The sequence below is a fragment of the Nuphar pumila genome, chromosome 2 (genome assembly GCF_984573655.1).
Source record: "Nuphar pumila chromosome 2, dmNupPumi1.hap1.1, whole genome shotgun sequence".
Lineage (NCBI taxonomy): Eukaryota > Viridiplantae > Streptophyta > Magnoliopsida > Nymphaeales > Nymphaeaceae > Nuphar > Nuphar pumila.
In genome coordinates this window covers 39,343,804-39,369,741 of record NC_143250.1, presented here as the reverse complement: position 1 = coordinate 39,369,741, position 25,938 = coordinate 39,343,804, and the positions used below count along the sequence as shown (strand labels likewise).

Genomic DNA, 25,938 nt, shown 5'->3' with positions numbered 1-25,938 from the left:
GAAGAGAGGAAGTCCTCTCAATAGCCAACAAGGAGAAGCCTCCCAAGAGCTAAAATTCTAGCCATTGGGACCAAGTCAACTTGTTTGACTTAGTCCTCAATATATATATATATATATATATATATATATATATATATATATATTGTGCATATATAGAAATATGTATACATATACATATGAATGTATACGTATATTCTATACTATATACATAAATATGTATATATACAAATAATCAATATACATATATACATATATATATACAAAAAAAATACATTTAATCTTAACACCCCCTTCAAACTTCCAGTGACTCACTGTAAGTTTGTAAATACAAATAAGCAACCCATTACATAAAATATCATTTGTCGGCGTCCCTGTGAGAATCATATAAGCTTTTAAAAAGGAAAGGGGTCAAGCCCGCAAAAGAGGGCAGGGGCACGTCCATGCCCTCCGATCAATAGAGAAAAAGGGGCAGGGGCGCAACCCCTGCCCGCAACACTGTCTAAAAGAGAGGGAGGGGCAGGGGCGCAGCCCTTGCCTGTCGCCTAGACAGAAGGGAGAGGGACAGGGACGCAGCCCCTGGTCGTGTAATATCGCGTATTTTCGTACTTAGTCATTTCATAAGATTTTTAAAAATTTGGCTAAGTCTGGGAGAAAAATCGTTTGAGACTCGATTTTTAGAATGATGTCTTTGAGTCTGGGCTTGGCCTAGGTCCCATCGACAAGGTCGTAACGAGCCAATCAAAGCGAGATTAAGAGTTTTATTTTCGACCTTCAAATGCAAGCGAAATGCGAGTGAAATTCGGGATATTTTCGGGCAAAATTCAGAATTCAATATTCGTGTAATATGTCGTTGGATGCGTCTCGGAATTTTGAACGCAACGATATTTTACTTTTCTGAATTCGAGTTCTGGTTGGCCTGAAAATCGCAGTTTTTCAAAAATTTAGCAATTTATCGAAACAGATCCAGAGTTGGATCGGGTTGGATCCAATGCGTATGATCCGAATTATTATGGATTTGGATCTTATTTAAGACCTACTTTAATCTGGATTTAATCCAGATCTTTATCCATTTTCGTTTTGAGTATGGGTATGGGTTTGGATTTTGGATCCGAATCCGAATCCGAATCCGAATCCAATGCCCAACGTTTTTACAAGCTTTAAATTCAGTTAGGAGCTTAAATTGGAGTTAATTAAGTATAAAAAAGTCTTCCTAGTCAATTTGACTATTTTTGGAAGCTTTTAAACAATTAATAACTAATAAATAAAAAAATTAATTATTTAATTTTTATTAATTCCGAGTTTGAAATTAGGGCTTCCTAAGATGGGTCCTCATACTTACCTATAAAGAGCTAAGAGAGTTTAAGAAGGACTCTAAAAAAATGGAAAGTTTTAGAAAAGTCAAAAAATTTTAAGTTTGGAAATTTTGAAAAGGAAGGTGAGAGAGGGTCCCACGGGGGAAACCCTCCCTCTCCATCCCATCTAAAAAGGGCTGTAGAAGGGGCCTCTCCCTCACTTTATAAAAAAAAAAATTAAAGAAAAGGGGAAAGAAGAGAGAGAGAGAGAGAGAAAAGAGAAAAAGTGAGGAAGAGGGAGGAAGAAGAAGAATTTTCTTCTCCAGCCATTCAACCTTTATTTTTTTTGTCTCTTCCAATTTTCAATAAGATACGGGTCTCCTCTCTTGAATCGAGTTAGGTATTGAATATAGGTGGAATTTCCGTGCGATATTTTGATGGAACTCCATATAATATGCGGAAATATGGATGTTTACCCTTACATACATAAAAGAGGATTCATGTGTGTTGATGGTTCTTTTCACTTTTCTTTTCATTTGAAATTTTGTATATGTCTATTTTTATAATAAAACAGAATGTTATTTATGATAAAAGTTGCTTACTTACTGGATGCATGCTTTATTATAAAAGAAAAAATTGATCCCCACGAATAGTCTAAACTATGGGTCGTGAGAGGCATGATTTTGCTGGTTATGAGTAGATATAGAGCTTTCTGCAGAGGTAGGAAGCAGTGGGTTGTTCGGCAGCCTAGCCGAGCTAGGCTCGGTTGGGCAGGCCCGACAGCCGGCTAAGCCCAGCCAGGTTTTTGCTTTTCAAAAGAATGTATATATATTAGCTATATGTGTGTGTGGTGATATGACAGCAAATTTATTATACTACTTGGAAAGTTTGATCTAAAAGTATATGTAGTGGAACTGTTGGTTGTTTATGAGTTACCATTAGGTATTGCAGATCATGACCAATCAATTTTTTTTTACTGGTATTATGAGACATGTCGTTAATGCTGTATACTGCTTTCATGTTTAGCCAAACCAAGGATCTGCTGTTTTAACAATATTTATATGTGTTGATTTATGACCACATTTGGTTTAAAAATATATATAAGCACATACTTGGTATGCAGGTACACTGCAGCTGGACAGTCTGGCAGCCATGCTGAGTGCTCGGCTGGCTAGACTGTTGCAGCCCTGGCAGCCCAGCTTGCCTAGTTTTTCAAAAATATATATATATATATATATATATATAAGACTGCAACTAAACTCTTAGTGTAGCGTACTGGGCTGGCTGGCAGCCCAGCCGAGTGGTGCTTGGCTAGCTGCCAGGATACCCACAGGCCCGGCTGGGCCTGTGTAGTGACTGTCAGGCCCAGCCGACTGGGTCGGCTGGGCTGGAGCAGAACCCCAACCCCAGCCAGTTCGGTTGGGTGCCTTTTATATATACAAAAAAATGATAAATAAGTTTGGTGGGCTGGCTGGCGGACCAGCCGAACCATGATCGACTGACATGACTTGCCAGCCCCCACCAGGTTCGGCTGGGGGCCTGGTCGGTCCAGACCAGACCGGACCTGGTTTGGGGTAGGCACTCGGCAGCCCAGCCGAATGGCTCGGCTAGGTGTAGCTGAATGTTTTCTTTAAAAAAAAAAGGGAGAAGTTATTGTTTGCTGACAGCGCGGGCTGGGTGCTGTCGACCTAGCTGAACCGGGTTCAGCTGGGTGACAGCATGATCTGTCAAGCCCAGCCGAACCAGGTTCGGCTGGGCAGGTGATGGGCCTGTCCGGTCCAGCCAACGAGTCGGTTGAGTCATTTGTTCAAAAAAAGAAAAAAAAAAACATAAAGAACACATTATATATATATATATATATATATATATATATATATATATATATATATATATAATATGTTAATCCAGATTTTTTTTGCACAGGTTCTTTTTTTTCTCTGATTTTATAAATATATAACTACACATGTGTAAGTGCTTAAGTGAATCATATATGTTGATTGTTTAGCTGCGTACCTGCTCAATGTTTATGCATCTGGTCATACCTGTGAACAAGGTGATTAAAATGCATATGGACATGCAAAGTTGTTAGGCATACACCGATGTAATTAGTATGACAGAGACATGTAAGAGTGCTGCCATGATTTAGCTCAACATATAATTGTTTTCGGTTGTCGTCGTACAAGCTGTTTTCAATGCTTAAACTGAATATCCTATGCTGAGTTAAAAAGTGTTAACACATAGTTGTATTCTTATGCATGAGCATGCATGGAATTGAATGCATGGAATTGATATGGCATTACATGACTGTATGATGGGTTCATAAGTTTACTTAAAATGATTTGTATGTGAAATCATGCATTGGACATGAACATTTGTATTGAATGAAAGCATGCACCGAATATGAAATTGTAAATTCATGCGCATGCATGTGAACTTTACTAATTCATGTACATCTTTAAATTTGTATATATGAATGGGTATGGTAAAGCATTCAAAAGTAATGCATTGGGATATGTTATTCATGACATGTGAGATAGTGTTATGGTTTTTGCATATGGTGCATCGATGATTGAAATGAATCATCGTGGGCCGGGTGAGCCTCGAGTTGTGGTTTGCTCCTTTATTTAGTTTAAATGCATCGCAAAAATCACATTAATATTTTGCACTGCATTGCACTGTTTTAGGTGTTTCCATAGACGGGAGTCCCGTGATGACTCTTGCACGGGTAGATGCGAGTTGTTGCCTTTGTTTGCATGCTGAATTGCAAATTAAAGAAATGAAATAATAATAATTTAATAAAAATAATAGAACAGTGTAATGTACTATCTAAGATGTCTCGTCTGGAGTACGAGACTCTTGGAATTGCGGTTTTGGGAAAACCACGAGGATACAAAAACTCCGTGTGCATTGTTATTGCCGCTGAACCCGATATTGAGGTTCTTTCTCCTGACCACGATTTTAGGGAGTTTCTGCCACTTTGCTTGGGGGTGGTGTGTAGACACAACTGTTGTTTTGGTATACCAAGAAAAGTAACACTTGTGGATGCTGATGTCTCTGGTGTCCCCGACATTAGATGTTGATTTCTAATGTTTCAATTGATGGTGTTGTTTCCTGATATCGGTCGATGGCTAAGTTTGAAAGTCAGTAATAAAATACAAATTGTGTGCTAAATTACCTTGAAAACCTAACTTGACCTCGAAGATTTTACCCGTTTTGAGTATTCGCGGGCAATGGTAATAAAAAGTGAAACTTAAATGTATGTGCATCTTAATAGGGACATGCATATAAAAGAAAACTTGATTAGAGATAATAAATTATGCATCCACTGCATTGAAATCATACATATTTCTGTTATACATTAGATCATGCATATTTACTTGTTCCCTTAATTGTGCAATATTGGTGAATGCATGATATTGTTCCCTAATGTATGTTAAATGTCTTAATGCTTAAACTGTGATCTTTGTTGTTATTAAATGTTCCCCCATGCTTAATAAATGTTTTCTATTGCATGAATGATTATTTAAATTATGAATGTGTTATATTTATGTCTTTCTAAAATATTGCATGAATCTTATTTATGTTTTTTTACTTATTTGATTCATTAGAGGGACCTGTACGTAGGATCTTTAGATTCTGACACCCTACTTTTTGTGTTTTTCGCAGCCTCAGATGTCTAGTGGGGTGACCTGCTTTTGAGAAGTCACGAGAGGACCACACGACTACATGACAAATTCTTTGGACGACGTGGCTCTTTTCTTTTGTCTTTCTTTTTGCTTTCTTTACTTTTAATTAAGTATGTCTAAGACCCCGGGTCTTTGGAAATGTTTTCGCACTTGTATAAAAAAAATGCGACTTTTTCATAGGTATGAGTTGGGATCGTTACAACTTGTCTATCAGCAAAGAGGGGGGCGGCAGGGGCATCGCCCCTACCTGTCGATCGAAAAGGAAGGCGACGGCAGGGGCATCGACCCTGCCTACCCGCTGACCGGAAAAAGAGAAAGAAAAGGGAAGGGGGTTGTGCCCCTTCCCGCACCCTGATGGTCAACAAAGAAGGGGCCTGTCACAAATGCGCAAAGGGAAGGGGCACAGCCCCTTCCCCGACTTCAGTGAGCAAAAGGGAAGGAGCGTAACCCCTTCCCTGAAGACTGAGAGCAGAGGGAGCAGGGAGGGAGGCAGGGGCTTCACCCCTGCTTGCCAGAAAGTATAGAGGCAGGGGCAAGGCCCCTCCCTCTCTAAAGGGAGGCGGCGGAGGCAAGGGCTTCGCCCCTGCTTGCCGAAAAACAGGGCGGCAGGGGCAAAGCCCCTACCTGACAGAATACGAGAAGGCCCCTGTCGAAAAAACAAGAAGGGGCAGAGGCAAAGCCCCTGCCTGCCGGGAAAACCTAGGAGGCGGAGGTAGGGGCTCCGCCCCTGCTTGCCGAAAAGACCCCCAGGCAGAGGCAGGGGCTCCGCCCCCTACAGCTGACCAGAAAGCCAGAAGAAGAAGACAATGCAGAGAGAGAGAGAGAGAGAGATTACCTGCGAGGAGACCGAACAAGGGGCTGCCGGCGTCAGGGAGCTGGGACATGCACAGGAGAGGGGGAGCGAGCGACAGAGAGGGTGTGCTCGGGGTCGCCGGCGTCGGGTGCTAGAACACGAGCGGAAGGGAGGGCAGGGATTAGTGGTGGGTGTGGCTACCGACGTCAGATGGCCGAAAAAAGGGAGAGGAGAGTGAGTGGGGGTGTCGGGCGAATGAGGAGAGAGAAAGGGCAGGGGAGGGTTTTGGGTAATGCAAACCCTCCTCTGCATGCTTTAAATAAGCACGGGTGGGGGGGGGGATAAAAAGGGGTTTGGATCCAGGTCAGATCCGAATCCGCCCCGATCCGATTTTTTTTTGTTTTTTTCTCTTATAAACATGGGTTTTACACTTTGTGTAATTTCATTATATTGGAGATAGTCTACAAATTCCTTCAATGAATACTCGCCACGCGGATCCGACCCGGTCCAGGTTTTTTTGTTTGTTTTTTTCTCATAAAAACATGGGTTTTACACTTTGTGTAATTTCATTATACTGGAGATAGTCTACAAATTCCTTCGATGAATACTTGCCACCTCTATCACTTTGGAAGTTAACAATAGAAACAACAAATTGATTTTTGACCATGATATGGAATTTACGAAATATTTGGAATACTTCATGTTTACGTTTCATGAAATAAATCCACGTAAACCTGGAGTAACCGTTAATGAAGGTAACATAATATTGACTGGCAGAAGAAGAACTAACAGGAGCAGGCCCCCAAACATCGGAATAAACAATCTCAAACAATTTAAAGGCTATTTTATTAAGAATATTAAAAGGTAAAACATGACTTTTTGAAAGTTGACAACTAGGACAAAAAGAATCAATAAATTCAAAACTAAGACTTTGTTTAGGAATTAAATTGTCAGAAACTAACTTTTCAATAAAAGGACAACCATAATGGGCTAGCCGACTATGCCAAACAATTGGCTTATTTTCTTTGGATAAGAAACAAGATACAAAAACAATCTTCATTGCAGGGGCGGTGAATACTTGAGGTTGTTTTTTGAAGATGTACATGTTACCAGCACATTCTCTCTCAGCGAACGTATTCTTCACGTGAAGATCCTTGACATATGCAGGAGTAAAAATAACACAAAGATTAAAATCATCAACAAGTTTGGAAACAGCGACAAGGTTCTTTGTAATATTGGAAACTAATAAAACATTAGAGAGATTAAGAGTATTAGAATGAGAAAGAGGTATAGAAGAGTTTCAATATGTGATATTGGACGACGAGTACTATCTCCCGCAATTATATTAGACTTTCCAGAATAAGGAACTAATATAGAAAGCTTACCCTCATCTCCTGTGATATGGCTAGCAGCTCCAGAATCAATATATCAAACTCCTTGATCATTTTGCTTTAAATTCAGCCCAAAAAGTGTTGTCAAAAGTAAATTCAGATCAGGTTTTGATTGTGAGGACTGACCTTCCAGTTCTTGATTTGCTCGCTGTCCCTTATTGTTTTGAGCAGGAATCTGATTTTTTTTATTGTTGTACCAGTAGTGAGCTTTAATATGTCTAGGCTTTTTACAGAGAAAACAAGTGGATGGACCACGTCCCTGGGATCCTGCAAAAGGTGGTGCGTTGGGAGGAAGTAACAAGTCGCGACCTTCATTGCCTCCCTGGTTCCCTGCACGACCATGGTCTCTATTTCCTATCCATCCTCCCCATACTCTTCCACAGCTGACATTAGTAGAGAGGACTTTATAAGATTCTGTATTACCTGTCTCATCCATCATCATTTTCAGGGTATTCTTATATCCAAGAAGCTTGGCTTTTGTTGTGAAAATATCTCAAAAGGAGATAAAGTGTGTTATAAGCACACCACCACCAATATGTACGTGCACAAAGGCAGAAGAACACTTAGAACAAAGGTACAATAAAGAAACACAAATGCACAAAGGCATATAAAATATAAAGAATTTTTATTGAGAAGAATGGAGAACAAAAGCTCCAAGAAGTAGTTTTTACAAAGGGGGAACTCCCCTATTTATAAGCTAGCAAGGGGCCTTGGAGGGGCTCCACTAGCTGTTGGAGCCCCTCCAACGGTTAGAATTCTAACCATTGGAGAGGCCCAACGGCTAGTGTTGAGCCCCCTCCAAGTTGACTTTAGTCAACAAACAAGAAAAAGAAAAGAGAAAATGAAAAGAAAAAAAGGAAAAGAAGAAAAAAATAAAAGTACAAAAACATTACAGCATATTCATAATTATGAACATGCGCAAAAGAGGGGAAATGACTATAATACCCTTGCAGGTTTTACAAGAAGAGAGAGAAACATATATATTTACATATATATATATATGATATATATATATATGTAAATATATATACATAAGAGAGATATAGTTTAACACCCTCCCTCAAACTTAGGGCACAATGACCGAAAGTTTGAGGGGCTCCACTAGCTGTTGGAGCCCCTCCAACGGTTAGAATTCTAACCATTGGAGAGGCCCAACAGCTAGTGTTGAGCCCCCTCCAAGTTGACTTTAGTCAACAAACAAGAAAAAGAAAAGAGAAAATGAAAAGAAAAAAAGGAAAAGAAGAAAAAAATAAAAGTACAAAAACATTACAACATATTCATAATTATGAACATGCGCAAAAGAGGGAAAATGACTATAATACCCTTGTAGGTTTTACAAGAAGAGAGAGACATATATTTACATATATATAAAGATAGATACATATACATATATATATATATATGATATATATATGTAAATATATATATGTAAATATATATACATAAGAGAGATATAGTTTAATACCCTCCCTCAAACTTAGGGCGCAATGATCGAAAGTTTGCCAAGGAGAATGTTGAATCTTGGAGAGCAAAGCGCCTTGGTGAAGAAATCTGCCAACTGATATTCTGAAGTCACATAAGGAAGGTCGATGACTTTTTGTAGATATGCTTTTATGACATAATGACAATCCATCTCAATATGCTTTGTCCGCTCATGAAAAGTGTGATTCTTAGCAATATAGATTGCACCCTTATTATCACAACACAACTTTGTGGGTTCTTGAATTTGAATTCTCATGTCTTGCAACAACTGATGAATCCAGATAATCTCCATAGTTGTAGAAGCCATGGCTCGATATTCTGCTTTGATAGATGATAGAGACACCTTCTTTTGTTTCTTGCATCTCCATGAGATCAGGGATTCACCTAAAAAAATGCAAAATCCTGTATTGGAGTGACGATTATTTGGGTCACCTCCCCAATCAGAGTCAGTATATGCAATTAAATTTAACTTAGAAGATGAGGAAAGAAAAATTCCCTTGTTTAAAGTTTCGCTTATATATCTGACAACTCGGAGAACGACGCTCATATGGACGGATGTAGGAGCATGCTGAAATTGGCTTGCAGTATGCACTGCACGAGAGATGTCTGGCCTTGTGATGCTAAGATACATTAGAGACCCCACAAGTTACCGGTAGGGGGTAGGATCCTCCAAAGGTATCCCATTATCGATCTTTATTTTTTATCCCACAATTTCAGGGGTCTCATAGATAGATTTTAGCGTCAGTAATACCTGATCTGTCAAGAATCTCACTTGCAAGTTTAGTTTGAGACAAAAAATAGCCTCTATGAGAGTAGGCTACCTCGATACCAAGGAAGTAAGTCAGATACCCCAAGTCTGACATTTCAAACCTTTCTTTTAAAGTGGTTTTAATGTTTCTGATGCCCTTTATGTCACTACCTGTTATCAACATTAAAATCACAATTCCTGCATTAGACTTTTTGACAAACAAAGCAGTGTCAGTGTAACATGAAGTAAAACCATCTTGAACCATTACTTCATTAAATCGATCATACCAAGCCTTAGGGGCTTGTTTTAAACCATTAAGCACTTTTTACAAATGGACTTTTCCCTTTGGTATGTCCATACCAGGAAGTGCATCCATGTAGACTTCTTCATTAAGGTCCCCATTTAAAAAAACATTTTTAACATCCATTTGGTAAATGTTTCATTTTTTAATAGATGCAATGGTGATCAAACATCTTACAGTAATCATTCATTCAATGAGGGCAAAGGTTTCTTTGTAATTGATGCCGTATTCTGGACTATATCCTTTTGCGACAAGGCGGATTTTATATCTTTCGAGAGTGCCATCACTCTTGGTTTTGACTTTAAAAACCCATCTACATCTTATTGTTTTCTTTTCTTTTGGAAGATATTGAAAAACCCAAGTTTTGGCTTTGTTGAGGGCTCTAAGTTCGTTATCCATGGCATCCCTCCATTCTATCATTTTCTTAGCTTCTTCAAAATTTCTAGGTTCTTGATATGAGTGAATGACACTAAGACATGCCATATGCTTTGGAGAAAAAGACTCATAGGATATAAATCTAGAAGAATTTTTTCTAGATCTTTCGGTTCTTCGAGAGTGGTTGGAAGGTTCACTAGGGTCACTATATTTCTCTATCGCACTTCTAAAAGTATTATCTCTATGTGTATAGGTAATTGGTTCAATTATCATTTCTTATTCATGTTGGATGGTTTGAGGAATACTTTCACTGATATCCTCATTCTCATTCAATTCATCATCGCTAAAAAAGTCTTCATTTCTAGATAATAGTTCAAACAAGAAAGAGTAATCGGCATTATCTTCATGAGTTTTGTGTTCTTCAAAACCACTCATATTTTCTAAAAAGGTTATGTTTCTTGAAACATATAGTTTATCATTTTTAATATCATAACACCTAAAACCTTTTTGTGTTTTCGAATATCCCAAAAATGCACATGGAATAGCTTTGGGAGATAGTTTATCATTCTTGTCGGTGAGAACAAAATATTTACAACAAAAAATTCTTAACCTATTATAATCGGGTTCTTTTTTATACAAGGTTTCATATGGAGATATTTGATTCAAAATTTTGGATGAAAGTCGGTTTATGAGATAAACCGATGCAAGGGCCGCTTCTGCCAAAAATCTTTTTGGAATTTTTTGAGAAATGAGCAAAGTCCTTGTAATTTCAATTATATGTCTATGTTTTCGTTCGGCCAACCCATTTTGTTGAGGTGTTTTGGGGCAAGACCTTTGATGAACAATCTCATTATTTTCAATATAACTTTTGAAATCATTTGAGAGATATTCTCCCCCGGAATCGGTTCTAAGAATTTGTAATTTACTATTGAATTGATTTTGTATTATCATATAAAAAACCTTAAAAGTAGAGAAAACCTCACGTTTATGTTTGAGGAAGTATATCCAACTATATCTTGAGAAATCATCCACATAAATAAGATAATACGAAAACCCTCCCTTAGACACTACGGGTGCCGATCCCCAAACATCCGAATGCACAATTTCAAAAGGCTTAGTTGAAAACATAGTTCTTTGTCCAAAAGGTAAGCTTCTCATTTTACCAAGAATATAATCATTACAATTGAAGTTGTCTTTACATAAAGTTTTAGCAAAATGTAAATAAGAAAGTTTGACAATATTTAGATGCCCATGGCGTTTATGCCAAACATTTATATCTTTATATTGGGCAACATTACAAAAAGAGGGTTTTGGAATTTGAAGAAATTTCATAAGGTAAAGATCTCCCTTCCTAGAGCCTTCCCCAATCAACTTCACGGACCGGACCAGCGATCCTGTGTCCAACATTTATTTGATGATAATTTGATATCACACCCATGATCCGATAGTTGAGAGATGAAAAGCAAATTTAAATTTAGTTTTGGAATAGAAAAACCTTGTCTTTCAAAATCACCAAATCCTTTTATTTCAAGAGAAGCCCCATCCGCAGTAGAGACAAAAGAGGGTGACAAATTTTTTGAGTATTTAGAAAGTGCAAAAACATTTGGAGTCATATAAAAGGATGCACCTGAATCTAAGAGCCAAAGAATCTTACCGGGAGGAGAGAAGGTGGTCATGGAGGCTCCGAAAACGGATTCCTTGAGAAGTGGTTGAAGAGCTTCCATGATTTGATTTAGAGACAAAGTAGCATTGTTGGAAGTTGATGGTCCTTCCTCCTTGGTTGGTTGGAAAGTAGTAAACATAGCCACCATCTTTTTCCATTTAGGGCATACCGGTTTAATGTGTTCCGGTTCTTTGCAAAAGTGGCATATGATTTTACTATAATATCTTCTTCCATAATGCTCACCATTTTTTCTTCCTCCTTGATTTTTGTTGAAATGAGGGGGTTTATAAGTTTTAACATTATTTCCCGGTCTTGAGACGGCATAAGCACCCTCATCCTTATCCTTAGAGGGAACGGCCAACACATTTAGATTGGTTTTATTAATCCCCAATCTAGTTTCTTCTCCACTTAGTTTGGTAAGCACATCTTCCAACGGAGAAGAAGAAAAAGAAGACAAGAGGGAGGATCTAGTTTGTTTGAACTCGGGTCTAAGCCCATTTAAAAAGTTGAAGAAATGATCCTCTTCTAATTGTTTGTCCCTCAATTCAATAGCCTCTTCACTCCATTTAGGTTCTTGGAGAGCAAGTTCATACCAAATAGTGGATAGCTCGGCAAAATACTCTCTAACGGACATTACTCCTTGTTGAAGGATTAAAGCCTTCTTTTGGAGATAGTATTTATGTGACAAATCTCTTGAAGTATACATTCTTTCAAGATACTCCTATACTTGAAAGGCTTTTTTGCACTTCAAAATATTGGCATTTATTTTCGTTTCAACGGAAGAAAATAATCATGAAAGAATTTTGTAATTCTTCATCTCCCATTCTTCATGCTTTTTGTTGTATTCTTCAAAGGCTTTCTCTCTCTCTCTTCACCATCAAGAACTTTGATTTCACCCCTCTCAATAATGGTAATCTTAGGTTCGGGTTTGGGAATGGTTCCTTTGATGTATCCCCAAAGGCCTTTCCCTTAATGTGAGCCTCCGTATTCTCGGCCCAAACATGGTAGTTGGAGTCATTCAATTTAAAACCAAGTGAAAAATGAGACTCTTTTTCACCCATTAGAGAGGGAAGAGTGGAGAAAAAATAGGTACCACAAAGAGACTTTCAACTCTTACTTGACGTAAAAACCTTCCAAAATATTGAAGGAAGAGAAGCCCCCACGCCTTTCACCAAGAAACCAAAGGCATGCTTTTTGAGGCACTAGCAAATACGAGGAATCACACGATCTTCAAATTTCAACCTTGCTTTGATACCATGTGAAAATATCTCAAAATGAGATAAAGTGTGCTATAAGCACACCACCACCAATAGGTATGTGCACAAAGGCACAAGAACACTTAGAACAAATGTACACAAAGGTACAATAAAGAAACACAAAGGCATATAAAATATAAAGAATTTTTATTGAGAAGAATGGAGAACAAAAGCTCCAAGAAGTAGTTTTTACAAAGGGGGAACTCCCCTATTTATAAGCTAGCAAGGGGCTCCACTTATTGTTGGAGTCCCTCCAACGGTTAGAATTCTAACCGTTGGAGAGGCCCAAGAGCTAGTGTTGAGCCCCCTCCAAGTTGACTTTAGTCAACAAACAAGAAAAAGAAAAAGAAAATGAAAAGAAAAAAAGGAAAAGAAAAAAATAAAAGTACAAAAACATTACAGCATATTCATAATTATGAACATGCACAAAAGAGGGGAAATGACTATAATACCCTTGCGGGTTTTACAAGAAGAGAGAGAAACATATATATTTACATATATATAAATATATATATATAAGAGAGATACAGTTTAACATTTATAACATCCAATTTGGGTAATTCATCATGCCCTTGCAGAGTAGTGGAGATAACATGATATTCTGGAGGCCACTAAGAAGTTGTTCCATAATCTCTTTTTTTGGTACGTCTACACCTACCAATATAAACTGATCTCTAATATGTTTCATCTTGTTGAAGTATTCCATAATGTTGATTGTTCCTTTCTTCATGAAATTACTTTCTGAGATTCTTGATGCGTGCCTCAGAAATTTGAGAATACGTATGGGAAAGGTGTGCCCATAACTGTCCAGTAGTGCAATCATCTGGAATTTCGAAAAGTACCTCCTGCGATAATGTTGACGTAATGTATGCAACAAGGGCTTTATCCCTTTTCATCCACAAAATATATTCTGTATTCCGAATGGTAGTGGTAGTGTAACGACCCCAACTCATACCCTTTGAAAAATACAGATTTTTTTTTCCTAAGAGTTGCGGAAAACTTCCCAGAGACCCGGGGTCCTTACAGTTTCAATTTCAATTGGATAACCACACACCACAAACAAACTTACATTTATCATCCATAACCAATCAACTAAACTCTTTTATTAATGAATTAATAAAAGTCTCATACTCAATTCAAAAGTGAAGTAACAACTGCAGGAAATAAAAAGAACTAAAAGAAACAAAAGTAGAGTCACTTTGTCCGTAAATGAAGCAGTCTAAAACAAATGTGACTCTCGTATCCTCTCAGAAGCGAGTCTACTTCACTGATCACCTGAGGCTGCGAAAAAAACCCATAAAAGTAGGGTGCCAGAATTCAAAGAATCATGCGTACAGGTTCTTCAAATGAATCAAATAAGAAAAAAGAACATAAATAAGATCCACACAATAATTTAGAGAAATGCAATGCTGACAAATACATAATTCGATTTAAGCATTCATATAACAGGGAACAATGAAAGATCATTTAAGCAATAGCAGAGATCACAATTTAAATAAGTGAGACATTAGAGATTAAACATCATCCATCCACCAACATGTAACAATTAAGAGAACAGGTAAAACATGCATATTCTAATGCATAACAGGATTATGCATGATTTATGTGCAATACATGAATACTTTATTATTTTTCATTAAAGTTTTATCTTTCCATATGCATGCCCTATTAAATGCATACAATTTAAGTTCATCTTTTTAAATAAATTATCATTGCCTGCGGATACACCAAACGGGTAAAATCCCCGAGGTTAAGTTAGGTTCCCAAGGTAGCTTAACACACAATTTGTATTTTATTACTGGGTTCCGAACTTAGCCCTCGATCGATATCAAGAAACAACACCATACATCGGAACATTGAAAAACAACATCCAATGTCGGGGGTACCATGAAAAACAACATCCAATGGCGCCACTTTCTTGGTATACCAAAACAACAACAATTGTGTCAAACACACCACCCCCAAGTACAGTGGCAGACTCTCCCTAAAACCGTGGCTCGGAGAAGAACCTTAATATCGGGTCCAGGAGCAACAACAACGCACACGGAGTTTTTTATATCCTCACGGTTTTCCCCAAACTGCAACCTCCAAGATTCTCACAATAAAGAAGGGACATCAAGGAGAACATGAATTATATTGTTCTTTACTTTCTTTTATCTTGTTATTAATTAATTTCTTTTACATTTGCAAATCAACATACAAAAATTAATAACATAAGCTTGTAAAACAACATGTAAAGCTCTTTAGGAGACCATAGTCCGTAGCAACAAAGAACAATGCAGTAAAAACCATAATATCACTTCTGATTTGTGCAATGCATCAAAATAACTAAAACAGAGAACAACTTGTTCTCGAGGCTCACCCAACCCCTGATGATCCAATTGACCATTAATGCATTCACAAGCAAAAATCATCAATCATATGCCCATATGCATTCATTCCACATGCCTTTTTCATGCACGATCATGTACGTCAATATAGAAATGTGCATTAAACAACAATATTCTCATGCATGCGTATGAGTTCACATATTCATGTTAAATGTAATTCTTTTGCATAGCCCGCACTTTAATCACACCTGTGAGCATTCTGGTAATAGTGCACGTGCCAAAGGCATCATTTAATATAGACATAAACATATAGAGAGAAGGTTTACACCCAAAACTCTTCATTCATAACATGTATTGGAATCAACACTTGTGTTCATGACCACAATCTGAAATCTATCATGCATACAAAGGTAAAATTTCAGATTTGAATAATGTCACGTATGCATAATCATGTATGTTGTATAATCACAATAGATTGCATGTATATTCCAATGCAAGATCTCTTTACACGTACACATATCTGTCAATGGACTATGTTTTTTTTGGAATAACCCATGCGTATTTCTAGCATGTGCATACATACTGTCCATGCATATATATATATATATATATATATATATATATATATATATATATATATATATATATATATATTTGTTAGAACAAGGATCATACAAGCATAAATCTTTAACTGGAAAAGATGCTATACACAAAGCATCAAAATATGCTAGTTGGATCAACAGGTTAACCCAGAGGTTTAGAAATCCAAACCTAAGTTGTCTGGCAATATCTCCATAAACCAACGATTTCTGACTGATGGATTCCGCTACTAGCTATATGTAGAAGGTGAAGCATCAAAGAAGTAATAAAAAAAATTAGAGAGGAATCTTGACTACTTAACCTCTGATTTAGACAAATATTACTCTCAGGCTACACTAGCTGAGGACAACTTAGTCTACTTAGCAACACAGATGACACGGCCAATCATTTACAGTGAGTTAAGAATTGAGAATTATAAATTTTGTTCTGAGTTTGGCTTGGAACCAGATCCAGCAACAAATCATCATGAAGTACAGTAGTGAAGTACATATTTTCTACTGTGAATTAAAATTTTGAAGTCTTTTCACAATTTATATGCCTGTTGGAATATGAAAAGCGGTCCTATGCAGCAGAAACAACAAAAGTTAGAGCTTGAGTTAGTTATCCATAAATTTTATTGTCTTGAAGGATTCATAGATCTTGGAATAATAAACACCAAAACCAACATTTGTAAATTTTGAGAAATAAAATCATTAAGTGGGATCACTAGAAATTTCTACCCACATACAACACGTGCACAGTACACAACCACATGACTACCCATGGAAAACTGGAAATACTAAAATTGCCAACACGATGCATTTCAGATAAAACTCGACTATTCTGAAACACCTATCCTCAATACATAAATACACCAGTACTATGTATGGTTGAAACAAACTTGACACCAAGACTTAAAATGATATACAGTTCGTGCACATGATACCTAGTTAAAACATGAGAAAATCCCATTCTTAACATGCATTGAAATACACACAATTAATGAAATTTGGGAATTTAGGAAACACACCACATATATCTATATAAATAAAAAAAATCCTTTTTTTTTAAGAACAAGTGGCCCAGCCAAAACTGGGTCTAGCACACAACCAGACCCACCTCAACCCAGCCGACTAACTGCCTGGGCCCTAACATGAAATAAAAATTTATTAACTCTTTTGTTTTATTAGAATTCACAGCAACCGAAATTCCCCAAATCTGTCGATTTGGGTGTTACGAAAACCCAAAGCAAGCTTGAAAATAATACATTTGTAAGAACACCGAAACCCTACCAAACTATTGCATGGGATACAAACCTATGTTCCCATTCTTATTTGAAATCAAAAGAGAACCCGTACCTCAAAATCGGCGTTTGAGGGTTGCGGCTATCGTGAGAAGGAGAGCGATTCTACTGGCCTCGACTGCTCCGACGCCGTGGAGGGGATTCCGAGAGGAAGAGGAAAAAAAAAGGTGTTTGCTGCGGGTGGTTGGTCGCCGACACCGGAGGTCCCGCTGTTGCGTGTGAAATCGAGAGGGAAGAAGACAGAGACAGAGAGGTTACCGGCGTCGGTGACCTTGCTCCGCTGGGGGACTGGCTTCGTCGGCCCGCATCAGTGATTGCTGCACACAAGGGAAAGGACAGGACAATAGAGAGGAGGAACAAGGAGGCCCCTTTTGTAGAAGGGGGGTCTCCCGAAAAGGAAGGAGCTCCCCTTCCATCATCCGACGGTTGCGCTCCAGCTCCCCTCCCTCTTTGCGATTTTCGTCCTGCGAGGGTTAGGGTTCACTCTGAACCCTACCCCTGTCATTTTTATCAGGCAACCCGTATCGGGTTGCCTTATATGTTCGTTTGTTTTTGTTTTTGTTTTTGTTTTTGTTTTTTTCGTTACTTACTTGCTACGGGGGGCGTGGCCCGGGTCCGAGACCGAGACCGAGACCCGGGATCCAGACACAGTCTGGATCCATGCCACCCCATTGCGGTGTGGATCCGTGTCTTACCAACAATGTGGATCCACAAGTTGGATCCAAATGGATCCAACTGTGGATCCCTGCACTAAATTTTTATATTTATTATTTCTTTCTTTTATATATATATATATATATGATATTAATTATATATATATGCCCCTTATGGGTCCTGGATCTGAAATACGGATCCTAGGCCCATTTGCATGTTTTCGCATTATTTTATGAAGGAAATAAACGAAAAAAAATTGGTTATTACAGGTAGACACCACAACCCCTTTCTCATCCTTTTGTTCCTGGATCACATTTTGAGGTGGGATCGAAATTGTTCCATCAAGGTGACCTAAAAGATCATGACTCCGAATAAAAGGAATTATTTGGCATTTCCAGGTGAAAAAATTAGAATTTGTTAACTTTTCAGACACAAGTTACCCAAGGAAATTGACAGATAAAAGATTAGAAGTGGGATCCATGAGTGAAGAATTCAAGAAAATAAAACAGGATCAGATAATGCAACAGGAATTCCAATATGTCGACGTCAGATTGAACAATTTTTTTTAATAACGTCAGATCTAATAGAAAATAAGCAACGATTCCTGAATCTAATTAAGATCTGATCAGTTCTCTTCAACAAAATATATAAATTTTAATTCAGATCTGATTGACGTTATATCTGATCAACTACGAATAACAATCTTGAATCTTGATTCAGATCTGATTGTCGTCAGATTTGATCAACCACGAATGGTGATCTTGAAGAAGAAAGGAGGAAAGAAGAGGAACCGACAGGGAGAAATAAAAAAAAAGAAAGAAGAAGAACAAATAAAGAAATCAAACCGATCGATCTAGTCACCTTTGTCGAAACAATACGATCCCGATAAACTTTGCTCTGATACCATAACATAAATATCAGATCGTGAACAAACCTCAATCATGTTACCCAAGAAAGGAAGAGAAGAGAAGAGGATTTAGGGCTGCAGCGATCCCACGTTGAATCCTTGCTTAACGTGGGTTTCATTAATCACAAATATTTATAATACAGTCAATTGTACATTATGACAATAATACCTTTAAACAAATAAAATATACAACCAAGAGAAAAGGGTAATATGGTCGCACATTAAAAAAGAAATTACAAATATCGGACCAGATCTGGTCCAGAATCATCACGTTCCAACAAAGGGTTCCGCTCATCTGGTAGGGCCTACTTGTGAATGTCACCAATTTGACGGGACACCACAAGTTCGAAACCCAAGGGTGGTGTCCTTTGCCACAAGGTCGAAGCTGGGTGTACTCCCCGGTGGGCAGGAGGGACGTCAAAGGGTTTTACCAACAGGAGGCTAGCCAATGTGTTTTCCCTTGGACTGTCCAAAAAAAAAAGAATAAAGTTTATACTTACCAATATAGTACCAAAAACCAACTGCTTTTCAGGGTTTTTTTCTCTTGGGCTGCAACTTGGAATTTTAGTTTTTCAGAAATTGTACTAACATTCTCCTTAGCAGTTCATCCCTTTTCTATGTTTTGAGGGTTCCTGATCTGCATAGATGACCCTAAACAAGGTTAAAAAAAAAGTTATTTTTAACAATGCTTATTTCATTGACAATATATCAATTACTTTCTTGACTCCATCAAGTGATATATGTGCTTATAATGCTTGCTTTGGTCATGGTTTTGATAATGCTTGTTCTTCAGGATATGGTCAGGCTTATCATTGAGAGATATACACGAGAAGCTGGTGTTAGAGGCCTTGAGAGAAACTTGGCTGCCCTGGCTCGTGAAGCTGCTGTCAGAGTAGCTGAGCAGGATTTTTCTATTCCAGTTGGCAATGAAGTTCACCCAATTACAACATCCTTGCTTGAAGGAACCAGATTTGCAGAGGGTGCAGAAGTAGAATTGGAAATCATGCCCATGGGGGTAAAAGGTCATGATATATCAAATAGTCTCAGGGGTTCGCCCCTAATGATAATAGATGAGCCAATGCTTGAAAAAGTGCTGGGGGTAATTCTTTATTCCTACAGAAGCATTATCTAGATGTTTCTGTGCATGCTTGTTTCAACTAATGAATTTAGTCTCTCATGCTCTTCTGTGGAGACACGAGTGTCATTCACTAATGCCATATTGTGACGTTACTTGTGCAGCCTCCTAGGTTTGATGGCAGAGAAACTGCAGAACGTGTGTCAACTCCAGGAGTAGCTGTTGGACTTGTTTGGACCTCATTTGGTGGTGAAGTTCAGTTTGTTGAGGTTACGGCATTGGTAGGAAAGGGTGACTTGCACTTAACTGGGCAACTTGGCGACGTTATCAAGGAATCAGCACAGATAGCATTAACATGGGTATCTATTTCTTTACTTTCTCTGTTTCATCCATGTTTTACATCAGTATGATTGGCATTACCTCTTTTATCATTAATGTTCTAAAAGATGCTCTTCAATCAGAGATCTTTTTTATTATATGACGAACTTCTTGCTTCCTCTCTACTTCATCTTCATCTTCATCTTCATCCTTGATAACGTAACCTCATGGAAGCAATGTGGGAGCAAGGAGCCTCATGGAAGCGAATATAAGCCTTGTTATGACTGCAAATAATATATAATAATAGAAAGCAAATGAAAAGCAAGGTGGAAGTGAGCGGGAAACAAATGAGAATGAAATGAGAAGTGAAAAGTATTCAAGCTGCAACAAGAAGAAATATGAGGAAGGTGTTGGCCATTAGGGTTTCATCTTATTTCTCAAGTGTATATATACAAGTTACATTGTTAACCCTTCTGATCCACGTGACTCATTAATGGATGAAAATACCCTTATAAAAGATTACTTAAGAACAGAAACAACAAAAAAGGTAGAAAGATGAAAATACCCATGTAAAATAAAAATGACAAAAATGCTCCTACCTAATATATACATAGTACACGCAGTATATGATACAATATATTTGTATACTCTCCTCAAACATAAGATGAAAGAGAAATCATGGTGAGTTTGGCTCTGTGAATATGTTTGCAATCTGATGTACAGGTCTCAAATAAGACAAAGAAATAGCATTGTCTAAATATGTCTGTTACATAAAATGCCAATTTATCTAAAAAATGTTTAGTACCCTCATGGCTTAGGATTTTTGGCGATATAAATGGCACTCTAATTATCACAATGAAATAGAATACTCTAGTTGTAGGATGGAACCAAATGCAACATGAGACTTATGATACCACCAGCCGTAACATTACCAAACTGCCACTGTGATATGGTGATATTACAAAACTGCCACTGCATGCTTCTCCAACACATCATAGATGTGTTTCGTCACTTCTCTTGGGCATGCTAAGGTTGGAAGAGTTATTCCAACATGGGTGTACTGGTGTGAGATGCTTATGTTCTCATAAGATAACAGGTCTCGTTTATTAGTGAGTTAACAAGTGTAACTGTCATAATAAAAACTCTTTTCGGAAAAATTGCTTTTATCTGCCAGAATTATTGATGATAAAGGGTAAATGAAATGATACATCATGGTTAATGCTATTTAATCATGATTAATCTTCAACCAGACCATAATTTTTATTCTGTTTGTAACGTGGTTCACTTTATGGAATACTTGAATGGTGGTACGTGCACTTGTGCCTAATCAAGACTTCTGAGTTCTTATTCACTTTGGAAGAGCTCAATTAATTCGGTAATTAATTTATCATTCAGTGTGGTTGACATCGAATAATCATAGTCATTCCAGTTAATAGATTTTTTTCAACATAGCTTAAATTAGGTGATCCTCGTTGTGCATTTACTTTGAATGCTTACAATTAATTGCCTATTCAGATTTTTACCTTTTTCAGTTTATCTCTTCATTTGTAGGTCACGGCTAGGGCAGCTGATCTTTCATTTGCAGCAGCATCTGAAATCAACTTGTTAGAGGGGAAAGACATTCATATACATTTTCCTGCTGGCGCTGTTCCCAAAGATGGGCCATCAGCAGGGGTTACTTTGGTGACATCATTAGTTTCTCTTTTTAGTCAGAAGAAAGTCCGGGCTGATACTGCAATGACTGGTGAAGTAACCCTTAGGGGTCTAGTGTTGCCTGTTGGTGGCGTGAAGGATAAGGTGTGTTTTTCTTTTCCTTAGCTGTCAAAGCAGTATGATTGCATAACAGTTTCCATTGCATTGCATCAAATTTTGTATAGGAAATAGTTTATGGAGCCTAGTATATATACAGTCAACATGGTGGTTGCATTTACTAATTATTGTATCAGTCTCCTGTATTATGTATTATTTGCATGTTTGAAAAGGTGTGAAAATTCAGGCTAAAGTGCTGCTAATAGTTTGTGTGTGTTGTGTGTGCACGCTTTTTCTTTGGTACTATGGATAGACTATATTATATAATAGAAAGTCAAGGTTCTTGGTATTGTTTGCTCAATCAAATATTGTATGTGTTTTCCATAGTTTGTGTTCTAAGAAGTATGGTCTGAATCTAATTGTTTTGATGTAAAGATTCATTCTTTTTAATTGTGAAATTTGGTGCATTGTGGGTTACAATTCTTTAAAAACCTGTGTAAACATCAAAATCTCCTAATTTGATATGTTCTCCACTAAAAAAGGTTATGGATATTAAGTCTGTGCAGTCAGACCCACAACATTAAGCGCATAGTAGAAACTTAATGGGCCGCTAGATAGTATAGTGCTACAAAAATAAGCCATACACACAAACATTCATTTCTTTATGATAAAAAGTATTTTAACTTTTTTTTATTTCAATTTGTAGATTCTGGCAGCTCATCGATATGGTATCAAAAGAGTTATTCTGCCAGAAAGGAACGTCAAAGACTTGGTTGAAGTGCCATCGGCTGTTCTTGCTTCCATGGAGGTATACTTCTTTTTGCCTTAATTGTATAGAGGAGTTTGGAGGCCATTCTTTTGTGTCTAGAATCAGTTTTAGTGTTTGGTAGTTTTCTACACCATTTTATAATCTTAGGTTTGGATAATTGCCAAGATACAAATCCCATAAAATATAAAACACGGAGTTTTTATCTCTCCACATATTCTGTGTTCATGTTCAAGCTTTGTTAATATAGCCCCTGTAAGCCTTGTTGCAAGGAAAGGAAAAAGTATAAAACAGGAAGAGGTAAGAAATGGAGAATTTTGGCATATCTACCTTTTGGAGGAGAAAGTAAACTTCCAGCTTTGTCATAATCCTGCATATCTTGGGATCGCTTTCTAAGCTTTTCTTAAAGAGGGAAAATACATTTTTTGAAGAGTGATCTACCTTGCAAAGTCATCCACACCAATTTTACAGGTATGCCATTTTTAATAATAAAAAGGAAATCTCCAAAATGATTCAGGATAATTTCACAATATTATGATGATATTTTCTTCCAAAATTTATTTTCAGACATTTTTAATTGTTATGATAGTATCTAAACTTGTCCCATTTATGTAGTTGACCTTGAGAACCATATTTATCTGAAGTTAACCCCCAAGTCTCTCTCTCTCTCTCTCTCTCTCTCTCTCTCTCTCTCTCTCTCTCTCTCTATATATATATATATATATATATATATATATATATATATATATATATATATATATTGTTGATGATTGGTGACTTGGCAAAAGACACCTCAAGCCTTAAGAAGTATTTTGGGCCTAGAACTGGGATCGAGTTACTTCTGAAGTCGAACTTGCCTACACATTGTATCAATTATGGTCAAAATTCTGCAACTTTGCTTCCGTTTCTTTTTATATTTGACAATGTTTTTCTATGATAAATAGGTGCTGCTGGCCAAGCGGATGGAAGATGTGCTTGATCAAGCTTTTGAAGGTGGATATCCATGGAGACATCACTCCAAATTGTGAAGACGACCGATCGTGGCTGCATTCAAGATTGTGAAGATATGGGTTCCCAGAGTCAATATTCAACACCTGAAATTGTGAAGATGATGTTGGTAGCAGCATTCAAAATTGTGAAGTGAATGTATTGCCACATAGGTGCAGGTGGTGCCCTCCCCAACTTCTCTTTGTCTAATATATGATAGGAAAATGCTCTCTGATTGGGGTCTCTATACCCCAGTTTTTATGATCTTGGTTCGATACTTGGGTCAATGCGGAAAAAATCGTTGAACTATGGGCTGTGTTTCCTTCATAAATTGATTTTATGATCTTGGTTGAATCCTTGGTCCAATGTATTTTATGAACGGGGGTGCTGACCTATTCTCCAATTAAGTTGTATAGAAACTATCATAGGCATGTAATGCAAGTACCAAGTTGCCAAGCTTCTTTTTAACCTTCTAATGATAGCATGTAAGATGAAACTCACACCCTAACTTATCCTTGTGAAAAGTAAAAAAAAAAAATTTAAACAATTGCGAAAATCAAACCCAAGGATTCGGAGTTTCACAGATTTAATAATTACCAAACCACAGGGATAGTGCATTGAATCAATAAAGGAAATAACCGACTTTATTAACCAATAAAATGAATGTCATGAAAACAGAAATAAATAAATAATTTGTAACATAAAACCACTCTTTCAAGAATATCAGGAACATGTCATGCAAACTCGCAGGCCACATGTAGCATTCACTCACATCATTGAGCTTTCGGTCTTGAAAAAAATATTTTGAATTGAGGGTAAGAACTAGAGATTCTTTGTACAAATTCTTTTAAAAATTCAAACAGAAAGGAAAGAGTATAAACCAAATTCATGCAAACAGATAAATATAACAACAATTTCATAATTAATTTACCATTCAAGCATTTAAAAAAGTATTATGCAATAACATTTTTTATACAAAATAGAATAAGTATGAATGCATGAACTAATACAAAACAGTAAAGATCAATGATTTAATGCACATGCATGAATAACTTATTAAGTTATTATCAGTTTTTTTTATGTATGTTCCTATTAAATGTACATAATTTTAGTTTTACTTTTCATCAAAACTGTAGATATTCAAAATAGGCACAATAATTTTTGAAGTTCAAGATATGTTATTAGTTATAACTTAACACACAATTTGTATTTTATTATTGGGTTTCACACTTGTTCCTCGATCAATATCAAAAATCAACATCATTAATCAAAACATTAAAAATCAACATCTAATGTCGCGACATCAGGAAAATCAACATTCACTGATAGCACTTTCTTGGTATACCAATAATAATTGTTGTGTCAATAACCCCACCCCAAGGCAAAGTAGTTGAAATCTTTTTAAAATCATGGTCGAGAGGTAAACCACTATATCGGATTCAGGCGTACAATCGCATATGGAGTTTTAGTATCTTCACAATTTTCTCAAAATTGTTCTCTAAGATTCTCATATTATAGAAAGAACATATAAGAAGAAAATTAATTATATTATTTCTCTTTTAACTTTTTAACAAATTCAAGTTCTTTACACAAGAATCATTTTGCAAATAACATACAAAACCTAACTCGGGACCTGACCCGATACCATTTTTAATAGTACAATTAAATTAGAAAGCCAATAATTCTAAAATGAATTTTACAATGCATAAAAACAAATTTTTGAGCAACACATGCTTCTGGCCCACATGGCCTGTAGTGGTTCACATCTGACTACAAAAGCATCTCAAGTGATATATACATCTTGTGCAAAATTCTTAGTGAGCATGCACACACTGGTTCAAAACATGTCCACAATGCACATTTCATCATACACAACATGAATGCACATATAAAACAATTTTCATATGCATGCGAATAGATACTTGCAACATACATTATCATGATCCATTTAATGCATAAACATTCAAACATGTACATGATTATATTTATGCAAACATCAAAATAACTTTAGAATTTTCATGCGTATGATATGCACATTTATTCCAACATGATCAAATCATAATCAGTTTTACGTATTACTTCAAATTGTTACGTACATGACTAAACTCATGCACTTAGACAACTATGCAGATTTTTTTTTTTACAAGTCCAACCATTGAGACTGACCCATATACATAACCACATTCATGTACATGGATTGGCCATTACGAAAAAATCCGTATTTTCAATATGCTAGTTGATCCATGTACATGAACATAATCATGTACATGGGTCAACCAGACC

At 37.0% G+C, this 25,938-nt stretch overlaps 1 protein-coding gene across 1 annotated transcript in view; it reads left to right on the top strand.

Moving 5' to 3' along the window:
- The window catches only part of LOC149845303 (lon protease homolog 2, peroxisomal-like), a 101,095-nt gene extending 76,984 nt beyond the window's left edge, over window positions 1–24,111 (top strand). Inside the window, exons 13-17 of the mRNA XM_089995679.1 lie at window positions 19,554–19,859; window positions 20,000–20,194; window positions 21,705–21,950; window positions 22,609–22,710; window positions 23,613–24,111. Of these exons, the coding sequence (XP_089851805.1) occupies window positions 19,554–19,859; window positions 20,000–20,194; window positions 21,705–21,950; window positions 22,609–22,710; window positions 23,613–23,696 (933 nt within the window). The 3' untranslated portion in view covers window positions 23,697–24,111. The remainder of the gene's footprint in view (window positions 1–19,553; window positions 19,860–19,999; window positions 20,195–21,704; window positions 21,951–22,608; window positions 22,711–23,612) is intronic.
- Window positions 24,112–25,938: the final 1,827 nt, after the last annotated feature.